At 43.0% G+C, this 17,782-nt stretch overlaps 3 protein-coding genes across 4 annotated transcripts; all 3 read left to right on the top strand.

Annotated features, from left to right (window-relative positions):
* Positions 1-1,588: 1,588 nt before the first annotated feature.
* slc35e4 (solute carrier family 35 member E4) lies at positions 1,589-6,052 on the top strand. 2 transcript variants are annotated; one of them, XM_088391571.1, is made up of 3 exons: positions 1,589-2,180; positions 2,935-3,357; positions 5,914-6,052. In XM_088391571.1, the coding sequence occupies exons 1-3, from the start codon at positions 1,589-1,591 to the stop codon at positions 5,982-5,984; spliced, it is 1,086 nt and encodes a 361-aa protein (XP_088247697.1). In that variant the 3' UTR covers positions 5,985-6,052. The 2 variants fall into 2 exon arrangements, with proteins under 2 accessions (XP_088247697.1, XP_088247696.1); XM_088391570.1 differs by lacking the exon at positions 5,914-6,052 and having other exon boundaries at positions 2,935-5,547.
* Positions 6,053-6,265: 213 nt separating this feature from the next.
* On the top strand, positions 6,266-8,479 carry smtna (smoothelin a). Its single transcript, XM_088391572.1, has 7 exons — positions 6,266-6,413; positions 6,750-6,825; positions 6,917-7,039; positions 7,111-7,141; positions 7,458-7,572; positions 7,650-7,801; positions 7,889-8,479. The coding sequence occupies exons 1-7, from the start codon at positions 6,321-6,323 to the stop codon at positions 8,034-8,036; spliced, it is 738 nt and encodes a 245-aa protein (XP_088247698.1). The 5' UTR covers positions 6,266-6,320; the 3' UTR covers positions 8,037-8,479.
* A 2,594-nt stretch (positions 8,480-11,073) lies between these two features.
* On the top strand, positions 11,074-17,719 carry inpp5ja (inositol polyphosphate-5-phosphatase Ja). The gene is made up of 13 exons (XM_088391569.1): positions 11,074-11,797; positions 12,610-13,083; positions 13,842-13,949; positions 14,031-14,139; positions 14,224-14,340; positions 14,707-14,882; positions 14,963-15,074; positions 15,279-15,388; positions 15,476-15,686; positions 15,769-15,906; positions 15,976-16,041; positions 16,105-16,209; positions 16,619-17,719. The coding sequence occupies exons 2-13, from the start codon at positions 12,614-12,616 to the stop codon at positions 17,084-17,086; spliced, it is 2,190 nt and encodes a 729-aa protein (XP_088247695.1). The 5' UTR covers positions 11,074-11,797; positions 12,610-12,613; the 3' UTR covers positions 17,087-17,719.
* Positions 17,720-17,782: the final 63 nt, after the last annotated feature.

Below are 17,782 nucleotides of genomic sequence, written 5' to 3'. Positions count from 1 at the left end.
GGTTTACAAGCTGTATTCATGCAATATAAATACAGTTCTACACTAAATAAACAATTTTGTAGAAAGTATTCAAGTTGAAAACAAACACGATGAGTCCAAACGTTATAGGTTCTTTGAAGATTCAAGTTATGTTATTCTTTTCACATCACAAACCCTTTCACCTCTTATATCTGTATATGTCTGAGAGAAAATGCCTCTTAACTTGATGATAGTTTTCCCCCCCCAGTTATTATAGTACTTTGGGAAATAGTAGAAATTTCTAAAGTTGCCACTTTTCAGGGTGATTATAAACATTAATATTCAAATTTTTTGCTGCCACAATGCGATGGCCCCATGACTGGCCTCGACTCTAAAATGTTGCACTGGCCCTTTAAGAAAAGGAAAAAAAATCAAAACACGCGATGCAGTCGACGTTTTTTGAGTCCGCCTTGTTGCAGTGAAGCTGCGATGGTTTCCAGCGGTCACTCAATGCGCTCGTCGAAAGATATAACAAGAAGCGGCAAATCTTATACATGCTTTTGGGAAAACGCGCTTGAACGCAAACTATAGTGTAGACAACATCACGAACCCGGAAGTAAAAGGTGAAACTGTTTTTGGTAGACCTCTAACTAGCCACGAGCTAACGTTAGCATCACAACACGAGTGAGGAGCCCGGCTCCTTGTAAAGGTCAAATAAGGTAAGCGTTTGTCAACAAATTACTGATATATTTTTACAAATGAAGCGTTTAACACGTGGCGTTCTATATTACTACATTAATTTAAAGCGGTGCAATTTATCGGGGGATTAAAGGGTTCGCTGTTAGCTATTTTACGCTCAAAAGCGAGCTCATATTTAGTGACCTTACAAATAATATTCTGGAAGATTTCTGCAAGCTATGATGGTTAATAAACACGAGCTGCTATTCAAATAGATCACTGATGATTCTTGAAGTTTCTACTTTGAAGTGTATACGGTCATTCCTGCCATTACGTCATCCCCGTTTTTTTCCGCTCTGGTGTGTCACGGGCAGTTTGGTCAGGTCGGGAAGCAATTTTGAAACCTGAGCACTACATTAGTGCTCCCGTGTGTGGTTTTGTAGGAAGCAATGCAGTCCATTCGTTGTTAGGCAGAAGGCTACGTCATCAAAATAGAAGCACGTGGTCAGAGGAGGCGAGTGCAGCAAAAATGTCAACATTCTTTCCCAGTTCTTTCAAAAAAAACACTTAAACATTTCCCAGATGTTATAACATATATGCCATGATTTGATTAAAACATATTTCATGATTTCAATTGAAGGTGAAACATTTTTGTGCCATACATGGCCCTCAAGCGTCTTTGAGTTTTTGTTATGGGCCTGCCAGAAGAAGAGTCTCAGCATTCAAGAGAATATAGAAGCCTTGCATATACTTTGGGAAGGACGGAATTAAAAATCCAAAGCTTGTCCGACAAGCTGGGCGAGGCGCTCTTCCACGCCCGTCGCACTCGTTGGTGGCAGTAAATGAATGGCTTTCCACGTCAGATTAATTATTAAAAATCAAATACCTATACTTTTTCGCCCTTAATGTGTGGTGTCTGTGTTTCGTCAACAGTGAGCAGGATGTTCTCATCATGATCCACGCCGATGGCGTCTCAAAGTACGAGGCGAGCACGCAGCCGGGAACCAGGAGGAGACCCCCAGCAGAGATGCTCCATCTTCTCTCTGCTGTTATTATTTGGCTGGTGACTGGCACCACCATCTCCAGCCTCAACAAATGGATCTTTGCCGTGTACAACTTCAGGTACCCCCTGCTGCTGTCCGCTCTGCACATGCTTACGGCCATCGTGGTGGACTACGGCTTGATGAAACTCCGGGTGATCAACCACACGGGGGCAACAGATCAGGACTTGACCCCGGGGGCTAAATGTAAAGTCTTCCTGCTGAGTCTTACGTTTTGCGCCAGCATCGCCTTTGGCAACATGGGGCTGAACTATGTGCAGTTGTCTTTTGCGCAAATGATCTACACGACCACGCCGCTCTTCACGCTGGCCATCTCCACTCTGATCTTGGGCAAGCAGCATCACATCCTCAAATACACGGCCATGATGCCCATCTGCCTAGGGGCCTCCTTCAGCATCATGGGGGAGGTCCAGTACGACCAGACCGGCTGCCTGTTTGTCATCGCAGCCACCATGTTCAGGGGTGTCAAGTCCATTCAACAGAGTAAGTCATACTTGATCACTTTTCGTCTGTCTCAGGTTCCTCGATTTAGTTCACTCAAATGTTGTTTCAATTTCCTAAATAAATATATGTGAATAAATAATTAGTGAATTGATGTTGTGTAAGTAATAAAATTACCCCTACTAGTAAATAGAACTAATTTCTATAGTTAAATGTATCGTTTCATATCAAGTCATTCTAAATACTAAAATAAAAATTCATTAATTTTAGTCTCAGAATTTCAAATTTAAGGCTTCTAATCAAAGCTAACTTTGGGAAGGAAGTTGAAACATTTGTTTTTTTTGTCTTTTTCTGTCTTTTTACAGTGTGTAACTTGCAAATTTCCTTGTATAACTCTACTACACACAAAATTACACACATTGGCCTACTGTGGTGCAGCTTTTGAGCTATAACGAGATTTTTCCAAAAAGTTCCAGCAGCGAAGTGGTAGAAATGAGACACATTCCACTGTGGAATGAATGTCATGTGGACCGCACCCTCATTGAATGTACCCGATGTTCCAATCCCATCTTCTTTTTTGTGGGTAGAAGAAATGATTGTCGCAGGCTCAACTTGAGAACGTTTCTCTTGTGAGTAGATAATGCTTGGAACATGCTACAAGAAAAGTGGATGGCAGCATGATTGTGATTTTTATAGATCCGCCGCTCATAGTTGGGCAAAGCTGACATGACAAACTTCTATTTTGCCTGACTCCATTGTGTGGATTGGATGTCTAAACAAGATCATTTGCCCTTAGGCAATCTTCTCCAGGAGGAGAAGATCAACTCTGTGTTCCTACTCTACCTGATGTCCATTCCCAGCTTCCTCATCCTGGCCGTGGCGGCCCTGGCACTGGAGAACTGGGCCTCGCTCGAGTCGCCGCTGCACTACGACCGGCGCCTATGGGTCTTCATCCTGCTCAGCTGCCTGGGTTCGGTCATGTACAACCTGGCCAGCAGCTGCGTCATCACGCTCACGTCCGCCGTCACACTCCACATCCTGGGTAACCTGAGCGTGGTGGGCAACCTCCTGCTCTCTCAGCTTCTCTTCGGCAGCGAGCTGTCCTCCCTGAGCTGCGCCGGCGTTGTCCTCACGCTGTCCGGCATGCTCATCTATCAGAACTCTGAGTTCATTATCAACTACATGGACACGCGAAGAGCCAAAGCGACAGATTCACAAGGTGAGAACAAAATGGATACCACTGAAATGAGATGCCAGCAAAGAACAGAGCAAGATAAAGAGCACAAGACAGACTGAAGTCAAAACAAAAATGTTCTTAACAATAATACATTCTATGTGCACCCCACTAGTCTAAATGCGATATTCTGCCTAATTCATATTTTACAAATACAATATTAATCAGAATGCCGCGTTTAGTCTAGTGAATTTTTTATTGTGAATTTATTTTTCCCCTTTTAGTAGTCGACCTTATAAGGTGATCCTCGCTGATGATGATGATGTGCCAAAGTACAGGAATCCCCCTCGAGCCCAACCAAGCTGTACTGTTAGTCAACAAAAAAGTTAATAGTTGCCTTTATTAATAATTTTAAAGTATCCTGGTGGCATGATGGCATTTTTTTTTTTTATGCCAGTCACTTGATTGTACTTTGACACACAGACGCATGCGCCTTAATATCTGTGTCCATTTGATTGCTTCTACAGTAAATCGATTTACATTATTTACAAGCGTGTGTCAAATATATGACTCAATGCAGCTGCAAAAATTTACTAATGATGGGTTAAAAAAAAAAAATTCTGGTTAGGTAGGGGGGCTTGCTGTACTCAACCGTCCTCTTCACTGTGCCAATTCTTCTGTCTTGTGGAGACCAGAAGCATTGGCCTTTTTTTTTTCTTTTATTAATCCTGCATCGTTACCTCTCCTACCTTCTCCTTCGAATATCACTCGGACATGTCCGCCACCCATAGGTGGTGTGTAAGCACACTTAGACTGTTTGGATACCTCGCCAGGGTTACATGACGTCTCACCTCGACTGCACTGTGACGTTTGGAGCGACACTATGTATGATGGTACTGTTACATGACCTCCTGACTTTTTTTTTCTTAAAGTGGGGCTAGAATTTTGGCAGCTTTTGTAAATCGCTACAAGAAGCACGTGTTTCGTCATCAGAATAATACAGAGCAAATTAAAGTTATTTTGCCACTATTAAAAAAAATAGAACCACACATTCCCGGAAACAGTGTTTCTAAAACTTCATTTAGCTGAGGCAGATGTTTTATATTTCAGAAAAAAAAAACGATTGGAACTCTACCAAGAACAAAGATAGGTTAATTTGTAAGTAAAAATCACAATTAGCTCAGTTTCTGTGCCCTAAAACATGCCAATCAAAAAGAAGATGCTTCCATCTTGCAGCCTTTAACTACTGCATAGGACATTGTTTTAATATTTGGACTTCTGCTGGATGATGACAATGCTTCTTTAAATATTGTTTACTATCATTTGATGACAAATTTCCCTCCACCCTCTTATTTAAAAATATATATATATCTAAATATATTTATTTTTGAACATTAGGACCAGTCACTGGCTTTGAAATGTCTTGCACAAACGTCAGTGTTCGTGTTGTCGGGTGTGTGTGTGCCATGCGAGCAAGCGAAATGTTTACTTTTGTTCATTGCACTGCTGTGTCAAATTGGTTACACACCTGAGGGACACCAAAGCCAATTTTGTGGTGGAAAAACAATTTATTTCAGTAATTTAGTTGGGATGGGAAAAGGAAGCTTCAAAATTGCTTCATGAACCACTTTTTTTTCCCTCCAGATGGCACTGTTCAATATTAGGTTGATCGAGTTACCTCAAGCAGCTTTTGTTGCACGCCACCGAAAAAATAAAAGTAGAACTGACATGTTAGGAGCAAAACGCATGTTCATCTTTGGCAGTGAACACTAGTGCACTGATTAGGTTCACGGCTGCTGGTTGGATGTATTTGTTGTTTTATTATGATTTACATAATGTATTTTTATTGTCCAAAATGGCGAGTCGACAATTTGCATCAGGCCTTATTGAGACATTCTATGGAAGAGATGTTTGCCTTTTTTTTTTAAGGCAAATGTATGTGTGGTGGGGAATCATACAAACACAATCTGCTGTCTCTTCAATAGAAATAAACGGACTGGTGCAAGAACTTACTTTTGAATTGTATAACTTTATTGTTGCACCTTTTTTGTCCGTTTGTGTTACACTATGTTCACCAGTGTTGAAGACTTAACCAATACAGATTTTCTAGGCCTGTAGCAAATTTAATCAAGATTTTTTTTATTGTACTACTAAAACTACCAGATTAGACTAGTGGTCCGAATGAGCGCTTTATTCTGGAGATGATGCCTCAAAAATAAAAACAAAAACTGCAAATGTTCTTTTGTCTGATTTTACCGCCAACGTTTGAATCCCAACAAAATATTTTCACGATAACCATACATCCAGACATTTTCAAAAAGTGTGTGCCTCTTTAATAGGAGCAACACTATATATGTATGTATATTTGAGGGGGGAATAAAATTGAATATTATGATCATCTGGTTGCATAAGTGTACACACCCTCATAAATGGGGATTAGTGTGTTCAAAATTACCCAATCACATTCAAACCTGTTAAATCGCCGGGTAACTAGCGAGATAAGTGATGTATAATATTCTAATTATTCATATTAATTGCATATTTATAGTTATAAGCTTTTTTTAAATCTATATGCTAATAAAAATTCAGCTGTTTTAACAGGCAGGATCCAGAGAAAGATGACTGATGTGCTTCTCCTTACTTCTGTAAGTAGCCTCCTTCCAAAAATGTAAGCAATGCTGAAATGAGATGGAAGCAATGAACGAATGACCCCTGAAGAGAACAGGTGAGAGTCTCCTGCATGGAGTTGATGTGCTCTAATGTCATTATCCTTGCACCCATTGCTTTATTAGGGCTTTCCCTAGCCTTATCTGATTCCCGCTCTCTCTCTGCTACATTACTATATTTGTACGTGTTTTTCCAAACACTGGGCCAGTCGCTGCAGTGACGCCGAGAGTCACTTCTGCATGTTTCCTCTCAGTTTACATTCTTCATACTAACAAGGGCCGGGGAATGTCCTCCTCGTATTCCCCGAGTCATTTCTTTCAACCATTAGAACATAATCAGTGATGGAGCCCAAGCCTCAAGAACACGGACCAAGTGCGAGCGTGACCAGCGAGCAACTTGCTGCTATTGAAGATGAGGATGTTCTCAACAAGATGGTGAGCTATCTTCTAGTATAGGCCATAATATTAGGCACAGCCGCGTTCGATACTAGAGCTCTACGAAAAATGCTGCCTGGACAAAAATGGTCATATTGTGAATATGTTGTGCTTGTAGATTGATGTAGAACTGGTTTGCGTCATCCTTGAAGCATTTCTAATATCATGCGCTTCTTATGTAACTGAATAATTATTAGAAAGATTTCTCTAATAGACTGACCACAATAATAAACCATAAAAACACATTAAAATTGAGCATTATTTTAACCCCTTCAGTCACTCATCACATTGGACAGCTATTCAGTGAAAGTGTGTGTGTGTTTTGTTTTTTTTTAGCTGGACAATGCTTCAGAATTTGAAGAGCGGCGACTCATCCGTGCTGCGTTGAGGGACCTGCTGAAGAAGAAGCGAGGTGAGCTCAACTCTGGAAGGTGTAGCGTGAGTGTGAAAAGTGTCCCCCCCCCCACTTCAAACATCATGTAACAGCTGAAACTCCTCATCAGACAAGCGTGAGCAAGAGCGAGGGTCCCGGCAGCGAGACTTAAAGCAGCAGGGATTGAGCAAAGGCGGCACGCCGGGTGGGGGTGCAGCGAGGGCACCCGTCAACCAGCAGCCTGCAACAAACAGTTATGATGCTCTCATATTATTGAATTGCACGAGTTTTGCAACATTCATTTGATGCTTTTTTTTTCGTTAGGTCGACCAGCCTCCTCCACAACAGCAGGCAGGTGAGTCTTTGTCTATTATTAAGGTGAAGTATTTATTTATAGCAATTTATTTCAAATTAAATAGGATTTTTTTTCTCACTAATATGAATGTGAGTCATAAATGCATAAATTAAATGTCATAAATTATGTTTAGTTGAGGTCAGGCATTATTTCTTGTGCATCCAGGGAGTCCTCGGGACTCAACCCGGATTTGCATGCAAGTCTTTTAATGTAGATTGGTGATAAAGTCATAATTGGAGTAAACATCACTTCTGGGGCAGCAAACACAATCCGGTTAAAAACGACCAAATGTGTTCTCTTCTCCACTTCTCCTCAGTAAAGTGAGTTTTGCTCAAACCACCCAGAAATGCGCCCCGTCTGCAGCACCCAATGCGAAAAACGTCAAGCAGATGCTTCTGGATTGGTGCAAAGCCAAAACGGAACCATATGAGGTCATCATGTCTCCGCCGTCCTTTGCTGTGACTTGCTCTGCTGTCTTTTCTCATTGCAACTGTCTTCGCTCTTTTAGGGGGTGGACATCCACAATTTCTCCTCCAGCTGGAAGGACGGCATAGCTTTCTGTGCTTTGGTGCACCGCTTCTTCCCAGATGCCTTTGAGTATTCCACCCTGAACCCTAACAAGCCCAGAGATAACTTCCAACTGGCGTTCAGCACCGCAGAGTTAGCACTTCTTCCTTGTGTCGCCATGTTGTGTGAATGTCTGTGTTGCTCTTTGACTCTAATGTTGATGTCCTCCTCCGTCTGCAGGAGGCTGGCCGGCTGCCCCCAACTGCTGGACCCTGAAGACTTGGTCCGGATGAAGGAGCCCGACTGGAAGTGCATTTACACGTACATTCAAGAGTTCTATCGCTGCCTGGTGGAAAAAGGCCTGGTTAAAACTAAAAAGCGGGCTTAGTGTCTGTCTAATGGACATTAGCAAAGTCAAGTCACACTAGGTCCTTTAAAAAAAAAAAAAAATCCGCACTAACATATTTATACTCATTTTAAAAGGAAAGGCATTTTTTAGGTACACCAAGCCACTTCATTAGGTACACCCAGTCAGAATGAAATATGAGAATGCAAAGTCTGATTTTACAAACACAATAAAGTGCACTTTGGATTGAGACTGTCAGAAGAGGTATTAAATTAATGACATCATCGAATTCTGTCACTGATACTTTGTAGCCGGATCAGCAAAACTCAATCCACTCTTCAATTGACTAATAAATCCCTTTGTGGAGTTCCGAGGTGCTCGTTGGCTGGATGCAGGAATCGACACACGCACTTGTCTATTGCGTCAGCAACACAACAAAGTATTTATTCCTACCAAAATTGTCTAATAACAACATGGGCTTTGCAGTTTGTGTGTCTATGTGTGTTCTTTGTTGTCGGTCGCCACGTTGATAATTGTGTTTGAGGTTGGTCAGCCCGATCCTGCTGCGGCGTTAATTCAGGAGTGGTTGTGTCCTCCTTTCATGAGGCTGACGTTTCACATGAGGATAATTGGTGCATGGTTTGATGTGCTTTAGCTGGACAGCCAACAAAGAAGTTCTCATCTTCACCGTGAGATTGACTTCTCTGCCGTGGGGGTTTCCTGCCGCAGCGTCACCTGAGGTCACACAAGCCTCTCCAGACCTCCTCAGTGAATGAAAAATGAAAAGCAATTATTGCAAGCAGTAATAAGTTAACTTGTGTCTTTTAAATGGCCAAATAAGTCAAATGTGAAAAGTTCTGAGGCCATAAATTCAATTGAATTCCTCACCTTTACTCCTGCTGATAGCATGAACACTGTGAGCTAGGAGAGGGGAGGAGCTTGCTGTAGAGGTCACAGGAGGTAGAGATGGAGAAGGCACTGGAGGAGGTGAAGAACCAGATCAGGTGGCGAATACAGGTACTGTTTCAAGCCTCTTCACTTTTTCGTAGGAGATGAAGAGGCCACGGGAGGTGACGAAGCAGTCGAGGGTTCGGGATCCGGAACGGGATCCAGTGTGGGATCCGGTGTGGGCCTCTCTACCATCTTGAAGAACCGCTCCAGGTTTGACTGGAAGGAGACCTTCTTCTCCTTCTCCCAAATGTCCTTGTAACACCTTAGGTTATCCATGACCCCCTTGAAGACCCTCGCGTATCTAGCCGTGTCCGTGTCCTCCGCCTTGAACTTTAACAAGCCTTCTTCAATAAGTAAAAAACCGGCTGCCAAGCTCTTGCATGTGAAGTTTGGAGTCAGTGTGTCCTCTCCCGCGTTCTGGCTCGGTTCTGTCTCCATCTTATTGATTAACGGGGGATTCGAGAACAAACCCTCACCCAGTACTTGTTGAGCACAACACTTATTCACCCCTTCCCTAATTGTCTCCGCCAAGGCAGTGGGGAAATCACTCCCTGCTTCGTTCTCATTATTGGCTGGTTCACCTTCTACTCGGAGGTTACGCAAATTAGCGCGAGCTTTAAATCGCATAAACCAACCTCGACTAGCCACGAATGATTTCTCCTCACTGCCTTCCCCTTTTTGACTTTTTAGCGTCTCGTATAGACGCTTCGCCTCTTGTTGGATCAACACGAGGCTCACGGGGAGACGCTGCTGGTGCCGATCATCCAACCAAATCACTAGTTGTCTTTCCATCTCCATCATTAGCCCGCTGTACTGCTTGCTTATTATGGTCGACTTCATGTGCGGAGATGCTTTTACGTGCTCCAAGATGCGATCTTGATCCTTGATGATAGTCGCTACGGTAGAGCGGCTTAAGTCGAGAACGCGCCCGATGTTCGTCGGCGTTTCTCCCCGTTTCGATCGCTTTACGATGTCTAACTTCACCTCCATGGTGATGGCTTTCCTTTTCTTCGAAGGGCGCTCGTCGGATGATCCTACCTTGCCCTTGCGAGGCATGACGACGGCTAGAAAGTCAATACAGAAGAAAAAAAAAGTATTTATGCACGCACAGCACACCAAAATGGCGAATGGCGGAAAGTGAGGCCCGTAACTTGCTCCTGAGTCACAACGCGACTACGTATTCCGAGTTCACTGCTACGACACTGACGTAACTTAATACAACATAACCTACGTTATGTCATGCGGTAACTAGCGTGTAATAAAGAAGCTTCGGGGATATAATTATTCACAAATAATACAGCTACAAACAAAAATACCAATTCCTTACTTTTACCTCTTGTTTTTTCTTGAGCCAAGTGTCGGGTGACGTTTTTTACGCCACTTTCTGTTTCTGCAACTTGCAGTCTGTCTTTAACCACAGTCGACGCTTTTGTAGTCATAATTACAGTGAATAGTTGCATGAAAAAACATTTATATCCAATAATAGAGGATAATAATTCGCGTACGTTTGCTCTTGATTGGTTTGGGTCGTCCGCCGCGCGATAATGTAACGTGAAACGTGTACTGTACCCTTCGATAAGTTCCGCGAAGCCGGAGTTACGTTCCTACGACACCGACGTAACTTGTACGTAACACATCGTACTCTTTATCACTACCCTACGCTAACGCTGTAGTTTAATCATGATTACAGTATAGTTTATGTACATCATTTGCATATCCTACACATAAACGAAAATCTAATTAAAACAGTTGCGAATAAAGAAAAATATTTGTCTGCTCAATCGTTTTGTACACTGCAGTGCCCCGTGACGTATTGTCACACGCAAATTCACTGAGCGACATTCGTATTAACACAATGACTTATTAATGACTGTATATGACCGTTACGACGCAGACGTCACTTGTTAGTGTAGAATATAACTGGAAACGCCATCGCGTCATATTGATGCTGGTTACTAATATTTTTTAGTCTTTCTGTAACCTCAGACAAAAATAATAAATATGTTATTTATATTTATTGTATGTCACAAATTAACTGTCCACGAAGTGTAACACTTGGAAGCAGCCATTAAAATTGATTTTCATTTTAATATAGAAGTACTAAAATTGATATCAGCTTAATTTGCTCATTTGTTGTGTATAAAGAGAAAACAAAAGTCTTATAAGAGTTTGATTTTCATTTTTTTATTTCCAAAACGAAAATATCATGAGACACAAATCATTTTTTTGTCACACATATAACACAATAAAGACAAAAAAATTAATGAAATTAAAACCGTATTTCTAAAACATATTTCTACAAGATTGCATCTTATTTATTAAACACACACACGCCCCCCATGTACTGAATGCGTACAGTAAGCGAGAAGGTTCAATTCAATCAATGCGAAGATTCATGTTTGATTAACGACAGCCATTACTGGATCGTTTAAATACATATATGTTATTTGTAGAATATTGACATACCGTTTCATTTTACTATCATTTATATTTTCTCCATTCTCAAATATGCAAGATGAAAGGATATTTTGTGCAAGGATGAAGCTCTCTCCTGTATATGAGATGCATGCGTCATAGGAGAGTATGGAGCGAGAGAGGTGGAGCAAGGTTGGGATGACGCGCAGGATGCTGTGTCCAGCTGCACGGTGCAATATTAAGTCGGATCATCTCCAATCCTCCCCCATCATCACCACCACCACCATCACTCAACATGCATAATATCACGTGACCGCCAACTGTCCGGGTGGCCCGCGTACCACCAACACCACCTGTCTCTCGCTCTCTCCGGTCCGATCCTCCGTCCTTCCATACGGAATTTCTGAGCTGCACTCGGAGCTTCACCTTGAAAAAAGGTAGGACATATATACCAATATTTTTGTTTCAATTTCAACATCACTCTGTCATGAGAATCTATTTGAAGCTATATTTAAAAGTCTGCCTTTGCAGTGACAATAGTGCTATGTTGATGATGGATTTGAGGCTTTCTGGATGCTAATTTGAATATTATGAATAATTTAAATGATGTTCTAGTAAACAAAAGAGTGGTGATGGTTGTAGGGTGATGGTAGCGGTGAGTTTTTCCCTTTTGAACTGTCTGAGCTCAACCTCAATGCATTTGTCCTCCATTGCCATTCAAAAGGAGGTCAGGCTCTAATTAACATTGCTTGGGAACAAGATAGAGGTCCAAACTTAATTCCTCAACCTCCATTTGCAGACTCATGATGGCATCATCAGAGGATGTCTGGGGAATAGGTTGGTGGCGTCACATTTAAAAAAAATAAGAAAATTGGACACGACAAGGCAGTACGCTCGGACTTGTGGTTAGCACCTCTGTCTTAGAGTTTTATGGTTCTATGTTTGGAATCAACAAAAGCTTTAGGTGTTCCGAATAAAGGTCAGCTGGTGTAGACTTCCCTGGAACCCAAATAGGATGACCAGTAAAGAAAATGTTGAATGTGATCAGATTTTATTTGTCTCATTAGTGAAGCAGCAAGTAAATTTTTCTCGTTTAATAGTTGTGTATGTGAAAATGGGCCAGCAGCTGTGGTGTCATTCAAAAGACCTTGTAGAACTTACACTCAATGTAATTTCTCCTTTACTGCACAATTAAAACCAGAAAGACAACTCTTTGTGTTTCCCAGTGTTTGATTGTTATTTTGTGCAGGCCGATGAATCACACAAGGCAGAACCCATCCAAGGCACTCCCTCATGGTCACAAAATGCAGCCTGGACCCTGTGCACAAACCAGACCAGGTCTAGGTCCACCTCGAGAACCACCTGAGATTGCGCAGGACAACCACCTTGCACAAAACCCTCCTGCAGCGAGAGACTTAACACAAAGCAAATACGGGTCGGCTCCTGTGGCGCTGACCAACATAAGCCGACCGAGACCCACCGCCCTTGGGACTAAACCTCCTCCTAGACCCATCATGGTTCCTCCTAAGGATATAGATTTGATGCCGGTTTGCATCCCAGCACCTCAAAGTGCCAAAGTTCTACCCAGTTCCCCGTCAGAGTCCTTGGTGTCTCCTCGTAGTCCACAGAACTCCCTGAGCCCCAAATCTAGTCTCAGTCCACCACCAGCTGGCAATACAACACAAGCGCAGAGTGACAAGTCCAGTGGTGACGATGACTTCAGGTGAGACTATCAGTTGATATCTCTATTGACATGTGTGTTAAGTAATGAAGAAAAAATGAAGCTTCAAAATTGCTTCATGAACCAGTTGTTGTATTTTATGAATCCTCTAGATGGCACTGTTGGTTTAAATAAAGGGGGTTTAAGAAATGGCAAATTAGTGTACTTCTAGACCAGTTAAAAATACAACTAGTTCCTGAAGAAAATCTGAATCTTTATTTTCGAACTACTATTGAGTAGTCTGTCTAGCCATTGTTTGTACAAGGCTCCGTGTTGTGTTTGAATGCAGCAGCAGTAAGCAAGCTACTATGCGCCCAGAGGCACCATATGAATCATAGCGGCTCTTTTCTCTAAAAGCTTTTTGCTGAGAAAGTGATGAAGCTGCATAAAATCCACTTGGCAGTCTTCCCATCGGCTCGCTTGCCCATAAACAGAAGCAGAGCGTTTTAATGCCGTGCACCTTTGCTTTAGAGGGAGAACAACAACATAGGGGCCTAAAACTTAAATAATGGCTGCTACAATATACTATATATTACTTAGCAATATGATAGTCGTGGATGGATTAGATAGCTAAAGGCTCTGAGAAGTACTGTCTTTTCTGGATTTGTGTTATGTAAGACATGCACAGAGAACACTTTTTTCCATCACTGAGGTAAAAAGAGGGATTAATCACGCTTACCCTCGCTCTCGATCCAGCCACAGTAAGAGCTCAAGCTTACACATGACTGAAAGCTAACACGGCGTGTGCGCTCTTTTCACAGAGTCTACATCGCCACATGGAACGTGGGCTCGGCCGTCCCACCGGATGATGTCAGCGCTCTGTTTGGATCCAATGTGTCAGATGGGAGTGTTGACATGTTTGTTATTGGGTGAGTGGGAGGATTATGCCAAGGTGCCCACTCGCTCATATCTCCCTCCATAGGTGACCTTTTTTTTTTCTCACCGAACAGGCTCCAGGAAGTGAACTCCATGATCAACAAGCGGCTGAAGGATGCTCTTTTCTCAGACCAGTGGAGTGAGCTCCTCATGGACACGCTCAGTCCCTTTGGATATGTCCTGGTTGGTCACATCAGCTCTACTCTATATGTAATCTATTTTATGCAATGGAAAAAAATTCTATATTGTGTGTGAATTCATCTCTAGGTGGCGTCCCAACGGATGCAGGGCGTGCTCTTGCTGGTCTTCTCCAAATTCGTCCATCTTCCATTCCTCCGAGGTGTGCAGACACAGAGCACTCGCACAGGCCTGGGCGGATGTTGGGTACGTGCTTTTGGATTTATGACTTTACTCAATTTGCCGTCGCGTGGGGAGCGTCAGTACGATTAACGAGCACGAAGGTGGAGCACACCAGCAGGTGTTCACGTGTGTAAGTGTGGCTATGTCAGAGCGTGCGTGACCTTCAGTGTTGATGTCGGCGTCACACCAGCGTGATGCTGCAGTCTCCTTCTTTTTGAGGTCAGTGCTGCAGCAGGCGTCTGGCTCGCCACTTTCAAAATAAGAGTGCAAAAATGGCAGAAAATTACTCTAAATAGAATGAATTCCAAACATGACATTTGAGAATTTTGAGGATTTGTTGGTGCTTTTACTGCTATTCATGCGGTTTCTGCTCTGTGGCGCCACCTGCAGGGTAACAAAGGTGGCGTGAGTGCAAGGATGACCTTGTTTGGACACCCCGTGTGCTTTCTCAACTGCCACCTGCCCGCTCACATGAGGAACCTGGAGCAGAGGATGGAGGACTTTGAAAGCATCTTGCAGCAGCAGCAATTTGAAGGAGGAACTGCCACCGGGGTGCTGGATCACGAGTGGGTTTGCGTGCATCATCTATTTTCAAATATGCAAAAATAAATGGTGGAATATGACATAATATTTTGTGCTTTCCTAGCGTCGTGTTTTGGTTCGGGGATTTAAATTTCCGGATTGAAGACTATGACATCCATGTGGTGAAATGTGCAATTGATAGCAATAAACTCCCTATGCTGTGGGAGCGAGATCAGGTGAGCATCATCAATATAAGATTTCCCTTCATCTGTTAGCATTAAGCTAGCAGACATTAAAAGTGATGTGGTTGTTTTAAATTCACCAATAAACTGGGAGAGAAATTAAACAGCCTTTTTTTGTAGGAACTGTTTAAAACAGCAGATGGCAGTAAAGTAGCCTTGATAACCTGATGTGATTTTTTTTTATTATCGTTTGCTCAGCTCAACATGGCAAAAAGCACAGAACCCATCCTGGAAGGTTTCTTGGAGGGGCCGCTGAAATTCCCACCTACGTATAAGTTTGATGTGGGCACACACACCTACGACACAAGGTCCGCCTTTTATCGTTTGTATGAATCAGAACTTTACCCTTTCATTTCAGCTAACCACCGTTTTAAATGTTTCCACGTGTGGTTCAGCGCTAAAAAGAGGAAGCCCGCGTGGACCGATCGGATCCTCTGGCGCCTCCGCCGCACCGGCTCCCCGGTTCCGACCCACAATGCGGCACTTCAGAGAGGTCTGACCTCCTGGTTGGGTGGTGCGACCAAAGTGACGCAGCACGCGTACAAGAGCCATATGGCCTTCACCATCAGCGATCACAAGCCCGTGTCGGCCATGTTTTCCCTCCATGTAAGTACCTGACATATTTGAAGATGGCAGCCATATTGTTTTTTGGGAGAGTACTGTTTGAGTACACGCGTCTATGTCGCAGTTCCCATTCAGGGTGGACATGCCTCTGGTGGAGATGCAGGCCAACAAGGAGTGGTTCAAAGTCTCCGATGCCACAGTCAAGTTCACATTTGCGTCTAATTATCATCGCAGCTCGTGGGACTGGGTAGCAATATACAAGGTAGAGTAAGAAGCGTCGTTTTGCATTTTCTTTTGATTGCCCGTGTCGTCATTTTATGTCGGCCAACAGGTTGGATTCAGGCACTACAAAGATTATCAAGCGTATGTGTGGGCCAAAGGGGAACATTCAGGACAGGTGAGCCACATCGTTTTTTTCTAACTCTGGGATCAGGGATGATTTCTGTCCTGCCCCTTTCAGGTGTCTTTTTCAGAAGAGGACTTGCCAAGAGATGATTGTGAATACATCCTTGGCTTTTACAGTAATAATATGAACAGCATTGTTGGAGTGTTGACAAACATCCAGGTATAGTTTATTTGTTTTACTACAATTTCTTAAGGTCGGTTTTTAAGTGTTTTTCAGGCCGCAAATGACCCTCAGGCTGTAGTATGGACAAACCACCAAATTTGCATATTTCAAGTTTGTTCTCACAATTTTCCAGCCAAATATTCCTATCAATGCCCATGCCGAATATTAGTCATTTTTTCAATTAACTTAATGGTGCAGACAAAATTAGGTTCACACTTTTTAATTATATTAAACAGCAAGTTTGCTAGCTAAGGAGTGGACCAGCTCACAAAATCGGAAAGCTTAGAAGAGCCCGTCTAATTTTCAAGATTTGGAAGCCTCATTTTATTTAATTTATAGCCAAGCACATTATTTTGGCATTGTGAGAGGCCGTTAGTGTATTAAAGTCCATTTTCATTCTGGACAGATCAAGCTTCCAATCCACAGCCCGTCAGCCCACCGCTCCGACAGCTCCGAGATAAGCTCGGAAGACGACAGCACCCTGGTGCTGCTGGCTCCCAACTCCCGCAGCCCGAGCCCGAAACCCATCAAACATCATCACTGCCGCCACCGTCGCAGCCGCAGCCCCGCCGTCCCGGCTCTCTCGTCCAACCCCCTCCCCTCCCTGCAGGGCCTCAGCCTGTGTCCCCTGCCCAAAGAAACCGGTAGCCGTTCACCTGGTTGCACCTCGAAAAAGGAAAGACTTTTTTCCGCGGGTTCTTTGTCGTCTCCGGTCGTCAGCCCGCTCAGTCCCCGGAGCCCCGTGTCTCCGGGCAGCGGGGTTACGGCGCCGGAGGCCCTGATTGCCGCCATAATAGGGGAGCATAGGCCCACACAGGTAAGCCACTCGGGACTCAAACAGCTTGGACATGCAGGGAAAAACAACCCTTCATAGAAGAAATGAAAACAGAACTATGTAATGTGTGCAACCCTGCAATTGTCGATTTCCAAAGCATCTTACACTGTGTTTATCTGGGAGTCAAATCCCACTGACAAGTGCTTTTATACACTCACTAGCTCCAATGTGTAGAGACACACACATTGAATGTGAGGCCAAATCAACATCTGTTTGCATTCTTCTCGCCTGTCTGCGTTTGCAAATAAAAACCAACAAACATGAGAGTATCATAGGCAACATTCCACTCAAATCTAATTTTCTCCAGGTACTCTGGCTTCTTCCCACATGTCAAACATGCCTGTCAGTTGTTGTTCGTTGGTGTGAATCTATTATGTGGCCCGTTGTTTACAAGTTGTGTAAACCAGATGCAAAGAGGACAAAAAGCGAGTCTATAATTTAGATCGTTGTTACCAACAGCAGACAGAAAACAAGCTACTGACACCACAGATCTATAAAAGAACATCGACAGAGATATGTGAGGGTTTATCCTGATGTTTTTTCTTTTTTTAGAGGAGAGACTATTTGGATTATCTTATCTTTGTAATTGCTGAGCCAGACAGGCAGAAAGACAGAAGCCAGGCAAGATAAATCCCACTGGATCAATAAAGGAGTGATATGAAAAGGCTTCAAGGTCTTTTTGGTTCTGTTCATGTAAAGGGAAAAAGCAAAAAGTAAAAAAAATATATACTCTTG

The sequence above is a fragment of the Syngnathus floridae genome, chromosome 12 (genome assembly GCF_059516105.1).
Source record: "Syngnathus floridae isolate MCC-2025c chromosome 12, RoL_Sflo_1.0, whole genome shotgun sequence".
NCBI classification, from domain to species: domain Eukaryota; kingdom Metazoa; phylum Chordata; class Actinopteri; order Syngnathiformes; family Syngnathidae; genus Syngnathus; species Syngnathus floridae.
This window is presented reverse-complemented; position numbering and strand designations above follow the sequence as displayed.

Coding starts and splice junctions, on each gene's coding strand:
- slc35e4 (XM_088391570.1), top strand. CDS start 1,589: ATGATCCACGCCGATGGCGTCTCAAAGTACGAGGCGAGCACGCAGCCG. Junction 2,181..2,934: donor TGTCAAGTCCATTCAACAGA/GTAAGTCATACT, acceptor ATTTGCCCTTAG/GCAATCTTCTCCAGGAGGAG.
- smtna (XM_088391572.1), top strand. CDS start 6,321: ATGGAGCCCAAGCCTCAAGAACACGGACCAAGTGCGAGCGTGACCAGC. Junction 7,040..7,110: donor CCAGCAGCCTGCAACAAACA/GTTATGATGCTC, acceptor TTTTTTCGTTAG/GTCGACCAGCCTCCTCCACA. Junction 7,802..7,888: donor CTGGCGTTCAGCACCGCAGA/GTTAGCACTTCT, acceptor CTCCGTCTGCAG/GAGGCTGGCCGGCTGCCCCC.
- inpp5ja (XM_088391569.1), top strand. CDS start 12,614: ATGAATCACACAAGGCAGAACCCATCCAAGGCACTCCCTCATGGTCAC. Junction 14,140..14,223: donor GTCCCTTTGGATATGTCCTG/GTTGGTCACATC, acceptor ATTCATCTCTAG/GTGGCGTCCCAACGGATGCA. Junction 15,687..15,768: donor CGGCCATGTTTTCCCTCCAT/GTAAGTACCTGA, acceptor TCTATGTCGCAG/TTCCCATTCAGGGTGGACAT.